This window comes from Stigmatopora argus, chromosome 14 (assembly GCF_051989625.1).
Source record: "Stigmatopora argus isolate UIUO_Sarg chromosome 14, RoL_Sarg_1.0, whole genome shotgun sequence".
Taxonomy (NCBI): domain Eukaryota; kingdom Metazoa; phylum Chordata; class Actinopteri; order Syngnathiformes; family Syngnathidae; genus Stigmatopora; species Stigmatopora argus.
Genome location: NC_135400.1, coordinates 2,962,186 through 2,981,482, shown reverse-complemented (window position 1 = coordinate 2,981,482; position 19,297 = coordinate 2,962,186). Strand labels below are relative to the sequence as shown.

General features: G+C 42.4%; 1 protein-coding gene across 2 annotated transcripts in view; it reads left to right on the top strand.

Annotated features, from left to right (window-relative positions):
* The window catches only part of engase (endo-beta-N-acetylglucosaminidase), a 97,282-nt gene that overhangs the window by 36,311 nt on the left and 41,674 nt on the right, over positions 1-19,297 (top strand). For both annotated transcript variants that reach the window (XM_077619071.1, XM_077619072.1), the window contains exon 6: positions 13,149-13,297. In XM_077619071.1, the coding sequence (XP_077475197.1) occupies positions 13,149-13,297 (149 nt within the window). The remainder of the gene's footprint in view (positions 1-13,148; positions 13,298-19,297) is intronic.

The following is a 19,297-nucleotide window of genomic DNA, read 5'->3' as shown; positions in this document are numbered from 1 at the left end:
ATAAAATTTGTGGGAAATTTTGACCCATTTAAAGAAACATCTACAATAAATAGACAATACCTCTCACTGTCATTTAATTTGATAATATATATACGGAGTCTTAGAAATTGATATATTTTTGGGGGGATTGACCACACCTTGGTCATGTATTGCCCTGGGGATTATGTGGAGCACCGATCGAACAAGTCCTATCAAGAAATTTTAGGTTTAGAAAACAAATAAACCCAAAAGTTGTTTAGTGGTGCTGCATTCAGCCCAACACCCCCCTTGTTGCGACATGAGACTTCCCATGAGTCAATATAGTAGCCCACCCAAGAAAGTTTATCTACAAATTTGGCAGTTTTTTTTCCCAGTGCTCCCGAAATCCCCATTTCGCAGAGCAGCTTATTTGTTCATTCACACCTTAAGTTTCAAATTTGGACTTTGTTGCTGCATTTCATTAAACTTTAATATGATAAAATATTTCTGCCATAATCTGTCACTGGGGGGCTTATTGGCAATTTCAGAAATCGATTCGAAATTCCCAAATATTTTCCACATTGATATCTGATCGATTGATTATTTCTCGTTGCCCAGCCAATCAAAAACACAAGACGGAGAACCATTCACGCTCACACTCACAGACGGGGCTAATTTAGAGTGTTCAACTAGCCTAGCATGCAATAAATTTGGGGGGCATCATGCGTACTCCTCACACTATAAGGTTGGAACCCACCCCAGGACACAATAGTCAATCTCAGAACTGTGTACTCGATGCGCCAACCACAAGTCCATTGGGCCTCCCATCCCCATAAAGGGCTTCTTGGAATAATAATCAATAATCGAATACCGACATACATCCAGTCAAAACTAGTTGCGACATCCCCAACATGTGATCGTTAACGGGGTGTAAATAAACACTCAAATTGTTAAACCAATGCTTTTTTTCCTATCTGAAGATTTTAACATGTCACACTACCCTACAAAATAAATCTCATCTCGACATGAGTACATTCCAAGTATCTCTCCACTTGTTGGTTGTTATTCTGAACAGTTTTATGAACTTGTCACTACACATTCTCTTCTGTGAGCTGATACTCGTGAAAACTCTAGACGACAAGGGCGACAGTTCAAATACAATCAACAACTCATACGGTACACGTTTACTGGATGGAAACTGCAAACACAGTCCATAACAGTCCATGCCAGCTTAAGACATGTCACCCTTGTAGGCTGAAGTCTGTTGGAGTCCATACATATAGGGTGGTTGAGTGTAATATGGCTGCAGGTGTACTAAACAAGGGACCACTCCTGGTGCAGTGTAAGCAGGTAGCAGCTAGTGTGATGGCTGGATGCTGTAACAGGAGGGGACACCAAGTTGATCATAGGTCATGCGTCGTGGTGGATGTCTCTCCCTTCTTGGTCGCTCGTAAGTCAACACCTCAGGTTCAGTCACAGCAGTTGGCGGAGAGGTCTCTGATAAGTGATCATCACGTGGATCTTCAACAGCCCGGTTTGTCCTCCACAGGTGGACCAGGCTCCTCCAGCTGGTAGTCATCTTCTGATTGTACGGAAGCAGGGACCTTTACGTCAAGTCTCTGATCAGCTGGCATTGGCCTGTGCTCAGACTCCATCCCTTGGCCATCTTTCTCATTTAGCACCTGGAGGGGCTCGTACTGAAAGTCATATTCATCCCCACTGTCTTCATCTGACTCTTGAGGATGAGATACAGGCTGCTGTCTCTTTCTCTACATACTTTTGTCAATTTTACCTGCTTCTGGTGTTGCATCAACGGGTAAATGGTCACAGAACATCAGTAGATTTCTGTGCAGAACTCTGGAACGTCTTTTACATTTTTCTGGCCTGACTTCATAAATTGGTAGATCAGATCTCATTGGCCTTGCCACTGTGTGAACTGTATCTTCCCAGAAGTCACTGAGTTTCCCAAGTCCTCCTCTTGGTGTCAGGTTTTTTTTATCAGGATGCGCTCTCCTGGTTGTAGCACTGAGCTCCTCATTTTTACGTCATAGTGCTTTTTACCCCGTTCTGCAGCTTTCCGTGCACTCTCTGTTGCAATAGTGTAACCCTCCTCCATACCCCGTCTACATTTCTCCACATAATCCTGCTGACCATTTGTATCTGACTTGTTGCAAAGTCCAAAGAGCATGTCAACTGGAAGCCTCGGCGATCTCCCGGAAAGCAGGTAAAATGGTGAATAACCTGTCACATCACAACTAGTACAGTTGTATGCATGCACAAGCTTGCTCAAAGCTTCTTCCAATTCGATTTCTGTGTCTACGTCAGTGTTCTGAGCATCTGTAACAATGTCCTGTTCATTCGTTCCACTTGACCATTCCCCATCGGGTGATAAGGTGTTGTCCTGGATCCAGCCATGCCACTGAGTCTCTTCAACTCTGCGAACGGTACACGGTCGATTGGTCGCCGGTCTTTTGGTCGCCCGGAAGGTAAGTGATAATTACCATTTTAAATCGTTGCTCAAATTCCCTAAATACAAACTGCAAATTACTATTTAGTCATACTTAATGCGACCAAAAGACTGGCGACCAAAAGACTGGCGACCAAAAGACTGGCGACCAAAAGACCGGCCACCAAAAGACGGCGACCAAAAGACCGGCGACCAATCGACTGCACACGGTGCGAACAACTGATTTTCAAATTCTCTTCCCTGATCATGGTGGATACGTGAGGGGAACCCAAACTTCAAAGTAATTGAAGATGAGGTTTGCAGCAGCCTTTCCTGACTTGGAGGTGGTGGCATATGCTTGGACAAAACGTGTAAAGTGACGAGGATAGATTCATATCCGCCTTTGCGTCGATCAAGATGAAGAAAGTCAATACATAGCAGCTCAAAGGGCTGTGTTATCACAATATTTGTCAATGGCGCTCTCTGTTCATGGCATGTTTTTTTTTGTTTTAGACAAGGGCAGGTCTTAGTCACATAATGTTCAATATCAGACTGCATATACGGCCAGAAGAAGCGATCACGCACAAGGGATACTGTGCGGTCGACACCCTGGTATCCCATGTTATCATGCAACTATTTTATTACTTTCCCTCGATCTTGCTCTGGTAGGACTAACTGTTTTCGGGTTGTGGTGGTTCTGTACAGAATCCCGTTACTGTCTGTCATCAGTTTGTCCCACTGCCTGAGCAAACATTTTGTCTTTGGGCTGAGCGACTTCAACTCCTCAGCTGGTGGCTTACAACCTGACAGTTTATAGTTCAACACAGGACGAATGAACAGGTCAGGTTGTTGTGCTTTCCTTACCTCTTCTTTTGGTATGGGGTTGAAAGATGCAGCAGCTGTCTTATCTGCGTCTGATACTGAACAACACATCTGTAAGGAAGGCAGAGTCAAAGAGGACATTTCCTGTACCTTTACTGCTTGGATCGTGGCAACGATAGCATCGGGTGGTAGTTCCTCAGAACATTCTTTCGTCAACGACTCAACATCCAGCGGCATCCTTGAGAAAGCATCAGCGTCATTGTTTTCCCTCCCTGGCCTATATTTTATTGTAAAATGGAAATCAGCCAATTCTGCAACCCACCTGGAAGTGGTTTCATTTAGTTTTGCAGTGGATAGAATGTACGTGAGCGGGTTGTTGTCGCTATACACAGTGAATGCTGGGGCATAGTACAAAAAATACAGTCCATATGATCGGCTTGTTTGAGGGAATGACATGTCTTGGTTTCTTTGTCTTTGTTTTGTTTGGGCCATTACTCTGGTCTGTTTTCAGAAGGTCATACAGACAACTCGCTCTTCTGGAAAAGTCTTTAATATAATGTCTATAATAACTCAGTAGACCAAGCATCTGAGTTGACCAACAGTGTGTGGTTTAATGTCTTTCAGTGATTGAACAGCTTCAAAATCTGCGGGATCCACCCTGCTGCCCTCTGCAGAAACTATCCTGCCCAAGTAGCGAACCTCAGCTTTGAAGAGACCGCACTTGCTGGGTTTTAGTTTGATGCAATACTCTCTGAGGCGCCTAAGTACTTCTCACATTGTCTACATGCCCTTCAAAGGTCTTACTGAAAACCAGCGTATCAAGTAAGGGATGCAGATTTTATCCTGGAGTCCTTCCAGACATTCCTCCATGCAACGCTGAAACGATGCAGGGGTGTTCATGAGGCCAAAAGAAATGCGGATCCACTCGTACAATCCCCATGGTGTAACAAAAGCAGTCAATGCTCGACATTCCTCAGACATAAACCCCTGATCTAGGAGGGAGAACCAGGAGTTCCCGCCCAAGCTGTTCATGATGTATTGGACTTGCGGGATAGGCTGTCTATCGGGATGTGTCTTCCTATTTAGGTCTCTATAGTCTACGCATAACCGAAGAGTTCCCTCTTTTTTTCTGACACACACGACCCGCGAGGAGTATGATGAGTTTGACCTTCTCACCCAGCCCTGTGCTATTAAGTCCTGGAGGTATCCCTTCTCCCCCTGGTACAATGGAGCACTGGCATGTATGAATGCTTGACTGGCTCAGAGTCTTTGAGAGAGATGGACAAGCAAAACACCTCCTTGGGACATAAGCAGGGCGGCTAGTGTTCCAGGGAGGTGCATGCATAGGCTGCATTTGAGTGGGTGCTCGGGGCTGGCTGTAGTAATCTTGTTGTGCAGAAGGTGGCTGGTCTTCTAACTGAGGGTGGGAAGTAGGACTGAGGCTGAAACATAGGCTGCTGTAGTGTCTCTTTGATCTGAGCTATTTCTGCACTGAGAACTTTAAGAGAAGCAACACTTGTCTTAAGTTCAGCTAACTCTGCTAGCATATCGGGGGATACTTTTGGTTTTACTTCCTCCACATGGCAATTGGTAGGTGGTAGGTCTTCTGACTGTACCCTGCCTACATGTGTCGCTGCCTGTGGGGTACTAAACTTCTTTTTATTTCTCCTTTCTGTTTCATTAGCACAAGCTACATTTAACCGCTCTAGTAAAAGCTCATCTGAAGTCTTACAGTCCAGCAAGAGGGGCTCCATATTTACCCTAACACTGTCACTCTGGAGACCAGTGAGTACCGTGTGCAGGCACATACACTGGACTAAACTTGGGTCGTACTGGAGTCCTGATTCTGACTCGAAATGCAAACAGTACCTTCTGTCTAAGACCCAAGACTCGCATTAAGAAACTTTGAGGAGTCTCTTTGAAATGCTGCACTTCTGAAGCTAACTGCTTATAGAGGTTGGTAGCACTCCTCTCCTGAAAATGAGCGAGTAGGATGCATTTGAGTGTAAGAAGAGTGAGGTTAGATTTTTCTTCCAAGTAGTTACGTAGCTGCAAACTGGGGGAGATAGCCCTAATAACAGCATCAATGATTTCCATATCTGGGTAACCACTATTCAGTCCATTTTCAATTTGATGAGCAAGGCTGGAGAATGTCAGCTTATCCCTCTGGCCAGGTTCACCTATTTGGCCAGCAATTTTGAAGTCCTTGCGCCAGTATGAGCTTGGCTGGGGCTGGGGAAACACCGCAGCATTTTGTAGCTGAGGCAAAGCATCCTTGGTTATTGGAGTCTCTTCCAATTTTGATCCCTGTTTTTCGTTTGCATCCTTTTTGACTTCATACTTCATCTCTTCTATTTTATCTTTGAGTTTTAACAATATAGACATGCCTTCATCCTCTAGTTCCTCTAATTCTTCTCTTTCTAGGTACTTCATAATGTGAGTCACTAATGCTATACGTGATTTCCGTTTAACACTTCCTAATATGTTTAGAAAATCACATATTTCCAGTAGGTTATTTTTCGTCAGGGTGTGCAATGTTCCTACCACCTCTTTGTGCAACTGTTCCATTTTGTTGGCAACATAGGAGTTCTGTTGACTGTACAGGAGTGAACTCTGAACTGGCACGTCTTTACTGTCCCTCTGATGATCTTGGATTGGCCTCAGATGACGTGTTCAACCGCCAACTTCCAGTTCTTCTCAAACAGCAACACCTCTCCTCAATGCAATCTGCCTGGTTTGTAGTGTTTGGGGGGATTTAGTTGACTCAGAATTCAGTGAGCAGGTCATGGACACTGGACATCTGAACAGCAATCCCAGCGGTGCCTCCAAATGTTATACCCTGTATTTACGCTGGAAACAGGGAGAAATAATCATGTTAATGATTTGTTGTTGCTTCCTCAATCCTTTACTGATATCTTATTCTCAACACTTTAGAACAAAACCTAAAACCTATAATATACAATTACACACATTCAGTATACGGTCATAACAATGTGTTATCTTTCTTTTTACAAATTCGAGAAGTCATTCTCAACTATTCGACAAGGTAAACAATGAAATATCGATAACACAAATTCCTTACTATAACCGTCATAGACACTACAGGGCAATGGCGGCCTAAGGTAGCGTAATGGACATTACATACATATCAATGAACCGGGACTCGCACATTCACGCACACACTTCAAAAGTAGATAAACATTACCTTCTCTCTCACACGCTAAACAGTGTACGTATATTGCAAACCAAAAACTCAACAGGCCTCTACAACACACTGCATACCTGGAAACAGAGGGAGAAATAATCACGATAGTGATTCGTTGTTGCTTCCTCAATCCAACTTTACTGATATGAGGAAGATCTCCCGTGCTGGTCGAGGTACGCGCATCAAGGCATCAATAATCGAATACCGACATACATCCAGTCAAAACTAGTTGCGACATCCCCAACATGCGATCGTTAACGGGGTGTAAATTAAACACTCAAATTGTTAAACCAATGCTTCCTATCTGAACATTTTAACATGTCACAAATGCAGCAATGGGCAAAATTGTGACACATTGAAAACAGACAAACACACCCACACACAAACATTTTAACGGTTTGCATAAATTCTAACCTCTTTGGGCTTTTGACAGAACAGGGAATGTCCTCCGTGCACGGAAAACACTCCATTTCTCCCAAGGCCAAGGGAAATTATACCTATTCTAAAATCAATTAATTTATCCAAACCACCCAGCTACTATTTACTTAATTGTTTGAATGAATCCCATTCCTGCATTGTTGTTTAATGTTTAATATAATTAAAATACAAATACTTCTTAATAATTTAAGAGCTAATTTGCAAATCACCCCCATATTGATGACCTACCCAAGGACAGTGAAATCACAGGTCGAATTCATCCTGCAACCGAGTCGTCTCACCCCCACCAAGGAGACGATGTTTACATAAGATAAGAGACATAGTGCGTAGCTCGTTGTTACAACAATTAAAACCAACAATAAGCAAATGACAGAAAAATAACTTTTTACTAGGCATGTCCAATGATAAATTTTAGCGTTTGATAGAATGACTCGCTCAGCTGTTGCCAATTACCGTATTTTCACGCCTATAAGGCGCGCATAAAAGTCAAAAATTTTCTCCAAAATAGACAGGGCACCTTATAATGCAGAGCGCCCTTTGTGGGCGCCGCCAAGCGGCGCCGAGCGGGAGCGCTCGTGGGGGGGCCGAGCGGCTGGCGATAGCGCTGGGTACCGGAAGCAGCTTATTTCCGGGTTCCGGTGCGCAGTGACTGCTGGGAAATATAGTTCTTGGGCGCTACACCCACACGCTAAAAACACGCTTTAAAAAGGCAACGGAAGCAAAACTGAGTTCGGCAGTGCCTTATTTGGACATTTTACAATTTACTCAAGTCATCACCTTCAAATCCCTCAAACTCCTCATCTTCTGTGTCAGAATTAAACAATTGCCCGAACGAGCCTTCCAAATAGCCCCCCCCCCCTCTCTGTTCTCAGAGTCACCGTAATTTCCATGTGGCTCCTTAGAAATTATGCCGGCTTTGGCAAAGGCTCGAACAACCGTGCAAGCAGACACGTTCGCCCAGGCGGCAACGATCCATTGACAAATCGTAGCGTTGCTGTGAGATGAGCACGCATGGAGTCGCAAATCAAAACAGACGGCGAGCCATCTCACAGCAACGGTTAAAAACCAGATCATGAAAATGAACTCAGAGCTTGCCGTCATTCCCGGAGGCTTGACCAAAGAATTACAGCCGCTGGACATCGGCATCAACCGGGCTTTCAAATCAAAGTTACGAGCGGCGTGGGAGCAGTGGATGATCGCTGGCGAACACAGCTTCACGAAAAGTGGCAGGCAGCGCCGGGCTTCTTACGCTACGATTTGTCAATGGATCGTTGCCGCCTGGGAGAACGTGTCTGCTTGCACGGTTGTTCGAGCTTTTGCCAAAGCCGGCATAATTTCTTAGGAGCCACATGGAAATTACGGTGACTGAGAACGGAGAGGGGGGGCGGCTATTTGGAAGGCTCGTTCGGGCAATTGTTTAATTCTGACACAGAAGATGAGGAGTTTGACGGATTTGAAGGTGATGATGACTTGAGTAAATTGTAAAATGTCCAAATAAAGCACTGCCGAACTCAGTTTTGCTTCCGTTGCCTTTTTAGCGTGTGGGTGTAGCGCCCAAGAACTATATTTCCCAGCAGTCACTGCGCACCGGAACCCGGAAATAAGCTGCTTCCGGTAGCCAGCGCTATTGCGTATCGATGTTAATCCATATATAATATATATGCGTCTAATGAAATGGTGCGTGCTTTGTGTGTCTAAAATACAGAAATAGCACTCGTTACTGACACTGCGGCGTAAAAAATGATGCGCCAAATAGCCGTGAAAATACGGTACCCATAATATTGTCAATTTTCTCATCCTTTTCTCTCTAATTCTATTTTGTATAGGTGCGAAAATGTGTAGTATGGTACTAATAATAGGGGTAAACATACTTCGCCTTTTTTCCCCCATTATCGCTGCCATGTCTGCTCTACATTATCTGCTCTACATTATCTGCGATATTCGAGGGATTAGTGCAGGGGTATGGAACCTATGGCCCGGGAGCCATATGTGGCTCTTTCCATGGGTGCGTATGGCTCTCCACTAACCTGTGAGGTAAAATATGGAAATCACTGGTGAGAGAGCTGAGTCCCAAACGCACTAATATGAGCGTCACTTTGGCGTTGACACTACCTCTACCACCACTTTAATCATAATTGTGTTTTTTATTACTCTTCTGCATGCATGATATCATACCTGTCAACCTCTGCCGATAACTGCCCTTATAAATGATTATGATTCCCCTTACAAACCCCAAAAAAACCTTACAAACACCATACGGTGTTTGTAAGATTTTTTGGGGGTTTGTAAGGGGAATCATAATCATTTATTAGGGCAGTTATTGGCAGAGGTTGACAGGTATGTGATATCATTGATACTGATTTATTAGCAACAGCATAACAATGTTGTCAAAAGAATTCTGAGACTTTTTGTACTTTAAAAGTGGTGAAATGACAAAAAAAATTACACTTTTCATGTATTTTTACTTTTCAATTCTGAGAATGGCTCTCAAGAAATTACATTAGAAAATATGAATTGTTTATGGCTCTCTCTGTCAAAAAGGTTCCCGACCCCTGGATTAGTGTATAGTGGTTCCTCTACATACAAAATTAATTAGTTCCGGAATTGATTTTGTAACTCGGATTTCCCTTGACTAGATGTACATTTTACGTTGAGTTAGCATCATTCATTCCACTCTCTTTAATTCAACCTCCTAAACCAGGCATGAGTAAACTACGGCCCGCAGGCCATATACGGCCCGTTAGGCCTTTTAATCCGGCCCGCCGACATTGTCCAAATTATTATATATATATTTTTGTTAGGCCTTTTAATCCGGCCCGCCGACATTGTCCAAATTATTATAATTTTTTTGTTTGTTTGTTTTTTTGTTAGGCCTTTTAATCCGGCCCGCCGACATTGTCCAAATTATTATAATTTTTTTGTTTGTTTGTTTTTTTGTTAGGCCTTTTAATCCGGCCCGCCGACATTGTCCAAATTATTATAATTTTTATTTTAATTTTTTGTTTTTGCCTTTTAATCCGGCCCGCCGACGTTGTCCAAATTATTATAATTTTTTTCCAAGATGGCGCCGTCACGCAGAAGCCAGTAGCAGTAGCTCTGTCCACTCTTATTTGTTTTTCGTGTTTTACAGCCCTTCTATCTTTTTTTGATGCAAGCAAACCTTCCGCCTTCAAAACCAAGCTGGTTTTATTTTTCAAGCAAATATTAGACAAGTCATTTGCTCATTTCCCCACACTGGTTGCGTTAAAAGAGGCCCCCGCATGTGAAAAAATACGGTAAATCATTGGATGACCTGCATGAGCAATTCTGCCGTCGGTTTTGTGATTTAGGAAAAATTGACAGCTGGTGTCATGTCCTTTTTCACAAGACTCGGAAAGGGTTCCACAGGAGTTGCCGTTGGAACGGATTGATCTCCAATGTGACAAGTTCAACTCCCTGAAAGTCTGAGTTTTAGGCTTCATTAAGTGCAGCCAAATTTCCAAACATTCAGAAGATGCACAGAGGATTCTGGTGTTATTTGGCTCGAATGTCGAATGTCCCAAAATTTTGGCGGATTCTCGGATATTTCCTGTTTATTGCTGACTTCCTGTTGATTTCAAAATACATTGGGTTCATTTTCCGTTCATTTTGGCTTGCTTCCTCTTGATCTTTAGGGCATTTCCTGTCATTTTCAGTAGAATTCTGGGTCATGTTTCTGACTTCCTGCACGTTTTGGCTCATTTCCTGTGAAACTCCGGGAGCATTTCTGCTTCAGAAGTGACATTTCCAGCTCACTTCCTGAATATTTGCGACATTCCTAGGTCACATGCTTTTATTTTGAGGCCTTCTGAAGTTAGTTCCTGTACATTTTGTACATATGTGTGAACAGACCTTTAGTCGGATGAAAACCAAGAAAGCACCCCATAAATCCCAGATGAGTGATGAGTATGTTCATACTTTAGTCCTTTTTTTGTTTAGGTTTCATATGTACTGTTAACAGATACAGTTTTTTATATGTATCGTATCTTGTGCTGACCCGGCCCGCCTGTCAAATTTTTAAAGTCAATGTGGCCCCCGGGCCGAAAAGTTTGCCCAACCCTGTCCTAAACCAAGGGTCGGCAACCCAAAATGTTGAAAGAGCCATCTTGGACTACAAAAAATGGAGCCTGGAGCCACATAAAGTAAAAAGCTTTATAATTAAGGCAACACATGCTATATGTATCTAGATTAGCCTATCATCAAAATGACTAAATTGGCTACAAATACATCATGGGCATTCATGATTAAATGTTTATGTTCCATGCAGTGCATTCTCCAGATAACGATTCACCACGTGACTGATCTACAGTACGATGCTGACTCTACTTTATCCTAATTACAATATTAATGAATTTTGTTTCATTTCTTTGATAAAACTAAAGAAATCAGATTTTTGATGTGATTTTATTTTGAGGATTCAACAAAACAACAACGAACGTGCGCTTAACGTGCCACTTCACCACCTGTGAACGGTTTTCCACACTTTATTATCTCCTGGATTGCAACAAAACTTGCAGCAGTAGTGGAGTTTGGAGATGCAATCCACTGTTTAATGTTTAAATCTATTGTTGCTGTCCTCTGCTTTCTCCAGAAGTAGTAATACTTTTTCTCTCTTATCTAACTGGGTACTGGGCCAATACAGACGCTCCCCTACTTACGAACATTCGAGTTACGAACAACGGTACATACGAACATGTCTGCAAATTGCGTTTATGTCGAAAAATGTTCGTAAGTTCGATTTTCTTATTGCGCGCCTTTTTCCGAGTAGTGCTTCTTTCCGCCGCTAATACCGACGCCTGCCGCTGTGAGCGCTCGGCTCACCCAGCATCTACCTTCCTCTGCCCAGTTCGTTGCAATGCGGAAGTGCGTGAACGTGTCTCCAGTGCGCAAAGAACCTTTTTCATTTGTATCATTAAATATCTCGTGCATCCATTATTGAATATTGTTGGTGAAAGGCGAAAGGCTTCTATTGAGGGAGTTGCAAGGAAGAGGCAAGCCATTTCATTTGAAATGAGTGGCAATAATAACGAAGCTTGATGCGCATCAGAAAGTGGTGAGCGTTGCACGTGAATACAACTTGAATCGTTCGACCGTCAGTACCATTTATAAACATAAAGATCGAGCAGCAGGACCCAAATATTGAACGTTGCACAAAGTTTGCAAATCAATTGAATGATGCCATACAGTGCTACCGCATCATTTATGATGGAAAAAAAGAAGAAAACTGCAATCGTCATTAGATAGCTTCTTTCGGACAGTTTCTAGTAAATCTCTCTCTCTAATGTATGTATACAGTACTGTATGTATTCTCTCCATTTTATAAAAAAAATCAGTACAAACCAGTGTGTGTTACTTATACAAGCCTTAAACATACAAATGCACGTATATAAACCTTCAATATACTTATATAGGCTTTAAACATAAATTATAATACAAAATATAGCACTGAGCAACTTACGAACAAATTCAACTTATGAACAATCGCTCGGAACCTAACTCGTTCGTAAGTAGGGGAGCGTCTGTACTTCGATATTGGCAAGGAATGTGAATTATTTGTTTCAGCATCATGGAGATGCAGTTTCTTCTAGTGGGAAAGCAACTCTACCATAACAATAAAAAACAGGAATTATATTTACAATTTGGGGCATGTTTGGTTTTGTAACTAGGAATTTTTTTTTGGTATGTTGGAACAAAGGGTTTCCCATCGAGCCTTTTTGTAACCTGAATATTTAATGTGTAGAAGCATTTGTATGTAGTGCTACCACTGTATTTACATACAGCCTCCTATTGGATTTTTGAATTAGGATCAGGAAATTTAAGAAAGTAAATACAGTAATCCCTCAATTATCACGGCTTCAACTATCGTCGCTTCACTACTTCGCTTTTTGTTTCTGGGGCAATTTTTTTTGTCAATTAGATTTTTTTTGTAAGTTCATAAAAATGTGAAAATATACGCTGAAATTCGCAAGCGGAAGCCACTCCCCTGTCCTCCGCTTCCTACTAGGACTCAGCACTGAAGTAAAAAAACAGACTACCAATTCTTTTCTCCGTGATATCTGGTGCGCAGCACAATAATCAATGTACCCCTGGATTCCTTGTGAATTTTAGATCGATTGAGTAGCTTGTTAATGAAACGATTACTATGTGTTTTGTCTTCCAAAAGAAAAGTATTCGGTCAAAATGTATTTTTTCCTTTCAATTTTAATTTTTAGCCTTCTATTGTTTCTCTTTTATTTATCCCAACTGGAACTTTACTTACAGGAAAATGCTGTGAAGACAACACCCTTGTTTCTGCGCTATCTGACAAATCAAATGCATCAACAAGTCCCTGGCAGCATGGTGATTTGGTATGACAGTGTAATTGAGAATGGGGAGCTGAAATGGCAGAATGAATTGAACCAGTCCAATAGGTATGATACACATCGTATTTAGCATTATGGTATCTTTGTGGTTTAGATTTATCTAAATAAATAGAAATTAATAGTAAATCTGAACACTTGACTTTTTGGGCTTTAAGACTGCTTGATGGCATCATACAGCTAATAACTACCATTAAGCTTTGCTTTAAAAAGCTTCATTTGGCCAACATTGCTCAATGTAATCTCTCACTCCCTTTGGGAGAGACAATGTCTGCTGTGCTGCCACCTATAGTCAAATCATTGGAGGGAATTAAGTATGTGTTGTAGCCTATCCCAGCTGACTCCTGGCCAGAATCGGTGGCCAGCCGATCGCAGGGCACAAGGAGACGGACAACCATGCACAGTCACACCCATGCCTATGGGCAATTTAGTGTTCAATCAGCCTAGCATACATGTTTTTGAAATTTGGGAGGAAAACGGAGTACCCGTAGGAAACCCATGCAGGCCCGTTGAGAACATGCAAACTCCACACAGGTGCACGTGACTTGGATTTGAACCCAGGACCCCAGAGCTGTGAGGCCGACGTGCTAACCACTTGCTCCACCGGGACGTTTGACGAGAACCTGATGCTTTTTCATGACAGAAATTACAATTTTCTTACAAGAGGTTAAAGATGTTGTGGTGGCCATATTGCTTCGATTGTCAAAATATCTCATGGAAAGGCGTCCTTCCTTATGACCAATCAGCCACGCGGTGCGTTTAGGGCACATCATGTAAAAACAACGATTCATACATCAACTCAGCTTTAATAAATAAAAGATTGAGTTGACACACTAGAGAAAGTGAAGAAACTCATAACTAGGATCCGGCAGTTGTTTCTGGCCACCATAAAAAAATTTCAACTCTCCATGTTGCATGGTTTGGACAAATGTAGCGAGAATCTTAACATACACACACATACACATCCATAAATCACGCTTTATAAGGATTATAGATAAGCACCACGGCTTAAGTTTTGCATGGGGCTTGCAATTCTGATAAAAATTTCACTGTGAGAGCGGCTCCCGGCTGCTCAGAAAGCTCTATTTTCGGATAAAAATGGTGGCCACTGCCCGTTGCCCGCCATTTTATTTTCTTCAGTTTTGAGTCCTCTGTCTTCCGCCATTTTTGCGTGGCAAGCGGAAGACAGGGGAGTGGCTTCCGCTTGCGAATTACAGCGTGGATTTTCACATTTGTATGTACTTTTTTCCGTAAAAAAAGCGATGTCGTGAAGCCGCGAAAGTCTAAGCCGGGATCACTGTGTATGTGTACAGTTGTGGTCAAAAGTTTACATACACTTGTGAAGAACATAATGTCATGCTCTCTTGAGTTTCCAGTTATTTCTACAACTACAATTTTTCTCTGATAGAGTATTGGAACAGATACTTTTTTGTCACAGAAAACATTTATGAAGTTTGGGTCGTTTATGACTTTATTATGGGTTAACAGAAAAAGTGATCAAATCTGCTGGATCAAAAATATACACAGCAACACGAATTAGCAATTTTGGTGACTTAGAAAGTTGTGTCAGTGAAATGAGCTTCATAGCATGGCCTCTTAACTTCTTGTGAGTGATTATGAGTGACTACAGCTGGTGACTTCTCTGAGGTCATTTAAATAGGGCTCATTGGATGCAAACGCCCACAAATGCTACAATGGGAAAGTCAAAGGAGCTCAGCATGGATCTGGAAAAAGCGAATCCTTGACTTTAACAAGTCAGGAAAGTCACTTGGAGCCATTTCAAAGCAGCTGCAGGTCCCAAGAGCAACAGTGCAAACAATTGTTTGTAAGTATAAAGTGCATGGCACTGTTTTGTCACTGCCATGATCAGGAAGAAAACGCAAGCTATCACCTGCTGCTGAGAGAAAATTGGTCAGGAGGGTGAAGATTCAACCGAGAATCACCAAAAAGCAGATCTGCCAAGAATTAGAAGCTGCTGGAACACAGGTGTCAGTGTCCACAGTCAAGCGTGTTTTGCCTCTCCATGGACTGAGGCTGCCGTGCAAGAAGGAAGCCCTTGCTCCAAAAGCGGCACCTTAAGGCTCGACTGAAGTTTGCTGCTGATCACATGGACAAAGATAAGACCTTCTGGAGGAAAGTTCTGTGGTCAGACGAAACAAAAATCAAGCTGTTTGGCCACAATGCCCAGCAATATGTTTGGAGGAGAAAAGGTGAGGCCTTTAACCCCAAGTACACCATGCCTACCGTCAAGCACGGTGGTGGTAGTATTATGCTGTTGGCTGTTTTGCTACCAATGGAACTGGTGCTTTACAGAGAGTAAATGGGATAATGAAGGAGGATTACCTTCAAATTCTTCAAGATAACCTAAAGTCATCAGCCCGAAGATTGGGTCTTGGGCGCAGTTGGGCGTTCCAACAGGACAATGACCCCAAACACACATCAAAAGTGGTAATGGAACGGCTAAATCAGGCTAGAATTAAGGTTTTCGAATGGCCTTCCCAAAGTCCTGACTTAAACCCCATTGAGAACTTGTGGACAATGCTGAAGAAACAAGTCCATGTCAGAAAGCCATCAAATTTAACTGAACTGCACCAATTCTGTCAAGAGGAGTGGTCAAAGATTCAACCAGAAGCTTGCCAGAAGCTTGTGGATGGCTACCAAAAGCGCCTAATTGAAGTGAAAATGGCCAAGGGACATGTTACCAAATATTAGCGCTGCTGTATGTATATTTTTGACCCAGCAGATTTGATCACTTTTTTCTGTTCACCCATAATAAAGTCATAAAAGAACCAAACTTCATGAATGTTTTTTGTGACAAAAAAGTATCTGTTCCAATACTCTATCAGAGAAAAATTGTAGTTGTAGAAATAACTGGAAACTCAAGAGAGCGATGACATTATGTTCTTCACAAGTGTATGTAAACTTTTGACCACAACTGTGTGTGTATGTATGTATGTGTGTGTATGTATATAATTGTATATTTGTGTATATGTATACACAGTGGTACCTCGACATACGATCATAATCATATTTTTTTTCCACGACAACGCACTCGTAAATGGAACAAACACATTTAAATTAACTTGGATTAATATATACAGACACTCAAACATACGTTTAATGTAACTTTACACAAAACTGAATTCTAATTTTGTTTTAATCTTTTTTTTACCTTCGTTCTGGCCGGGTTAGTTGTTTGCCACGCCTCCACCCTCACGTTCGCTATCGATGGGCTGTTTGCTGTTGTACTACGTATTCCCTTCAAAATATTCCGAAAATGATGCACACAAATTTCCTCACAATAGGATAACGAACGACCACTTGCCAACGAGAAGTAGTCTTGTAGTATTAGTGATCGCTCCGCTGCTCATAAGAACATCAGGGGCACAGGTTCGCAACTCCCTCTTCGTAATAGCTCTGGTCGCAACCGCTTTGAACGGTGCCTATGAGAGAGTTGCGACCAGAGATACAATTAGGACAAAGAGGGAGTTGCGAGCCAGTGCCCCTGATGTTCTTATGAGCAGCGAATGAGAAGTAATATAATACTCCTCGTATTAGATAATAATAACAGCAAATGCAACAGCTGAGCTTACACACGTATTGATTGTGGGTAATGAAGTTTTATTGTGAGAAAGAGTGCCACTGCCTATCGGCGTTGTGTGCACGAGTATACTTCATGACCCAGAAAGCCCTCTTTTTTTTCCCGCGCATGCGCGTTGTGCATTTCCTGGTCGAAACTCCTCTGAATAAATCGTTCAGGGCTCGTAGATATTGTTATACACAAAAGAGATGCAGCAAAAAAAGACAGCGCTACAATGATAAAGAGCCTCAAGTCATGGCCACCTGGCTTCGTCGCATCTCGAATTTTAATTGTATCGCGAGCGAATTATTCAATCGAAATTTTCGTCTTAACACAAGCATGTTGTATGACGAGCATGTTGTATCACGAGGTAACGCTGTATATATATATATACAGTGGTACCTCGTCATACGACCGTTCGTCATACGGAATGCTCGTCTTACGGGGGAAATTTCGATCGAATAATTCGCCCGTGATGCGGTCAAAGTTTCGTGATGCGACCAAGCCAGGTTGCCATGGCATTTTTTTTGGCATATCTTTCGTGTATAACAATATTTACGAGCACCGGATGAGCTATTCAGACCAGGAAACGCACAACGCGCATGCGCGGTGAAAAGAGGGCTTTCTGGGTAATGAAGTATACTCGTGCGCACAACGCCGACAGGCAATGGCACTAGGCGCCGTTCGAGGGGATGCGAACACAGATGCTACAAGCTAAAAGGAGCCGCTAGCCAGCGCCCCCGAAGCTCCAATGCGAATCCAACAAAACCACCCAGAGCTGCCACCCAGGAACGTGGCGCCCTACGTTTTTCATCCAGCCGGAGATATTCGCACTGCCCCACACCTCCGGCTACCCCCTGGATGAACTAATCCGCGTTCCAGTGACAGCTCTAGCGCTGCTGAGGGTAATCCTCAAGCGCCTGAGGTGGCCCAACAACAACAACAACATGAGCAGCGGCGCGATCGCTGATAAAAGACTGCTGCTCGTTGGCAAGTGGTCGTGCGTTATTCGATTGTGAAGACATTTGTGTGCATCATTTTCGGAATATTTTGAAGGGAATAGTACGACAGCAAACAGCCCATCGATAGCGAACGTGAGGGTGGAGTGTTTGTTCCGTTTACGAGTGCCTTGTGTGAAAGAAAAAAAACGAAGCCCCCCGCCCCTTTTGTGCCCCTCTCCCCTCGGCGAAATCTGCCCAATTTTAGTTAGATTAAACACTTTATTTCTATTAAACCACTCGTTATTTATTACTTTGTCAATATATGGCGAATTATAAGAAATAAAACTTTTTTTTCAATCAAATATCCTGTTTCTGGTGTTTTTTTCAGAGAGTTGGAACGAATTAATTTGTTTCCCATTCATTTCAATGGGAAACTTTACCTCGAGTTACGAGTAACTTGTCATACGAGCTCAGTCACGGAACGGATTAAGCTCGTATCTCGAGGTACCACTGTATATATATATATATATATATATATATATATATATATATATATATATATATATATGTATGTAAATGTATATGTATATGTACAGTGGGGCAAATAAGTATTTAGTCAACCACCAAATGTGCAAGTTCTCCTACTTGGAAAGATTAGAGAGGCCTGTAATTGTCATCACGGGTAAACCTCAACCATGAGAGAATGTGGAGGAAGAAAAAAAAGAGAACATCACATTGTTTGATTTTTAAAGAATTTATTTCCAAATTAGAGTGGAAAATACGTGTTTGGTCACCTACAAACAAGCAAGATTTCTGGCTGTCAAAGAGGTCTAACTGCTTCTAATGAGGTCTAACGAGGTCTCCACTTGTTACCTGTATTAATAGCATCTGTTTTAACTCATTATCGGTATAAAAGGCCCCTGTCCAACCTCAGTTTCTCACACTCCAAACTCCACAATAGCCAAGACCAAAGAGCTGTTGAAGGACACCAGAGACAAAATTGTAGACATGCACCAGGCTGGGAATACTGAATCTGCAATAGGTACAAGTAGGCTTTTTGTGTTGTGGTAATGACGACATGGCCTATGTCCGATTATTATTATATTATTATAAAACACTTGGTGTAAAGAAATCAACTGTGGGAGCAATTATTAAAAAATGGAAGACATACAAGACCACTGATAATCTCCCTCGATATGGGGCTCCATGCAAGATCTCACCCGATGGCGTCAAAATGATAACAAAAACGGTGAGCAAAAATCCCAGAACCACATGGGGGGACCTAGTGAATGACCTACAGAGAGCTGGGACCACAGTAACAAAGTCTACTATCAGTAACGCAATGCGCCGCCAGGGACTCAAATCCTGCACTGCCAGACGTGTCCCGCTGCTGAAGCCAGTACACATCCAGGCCCGTCTGCGCTTCGCTAGAAAGCGATTGCCATTGCCAACAATGGGTACATAACAAAGTATTGAGAATAAATGTTGGTATTGACGATATACTTATTTTCCACCATTATTTGCAAATAA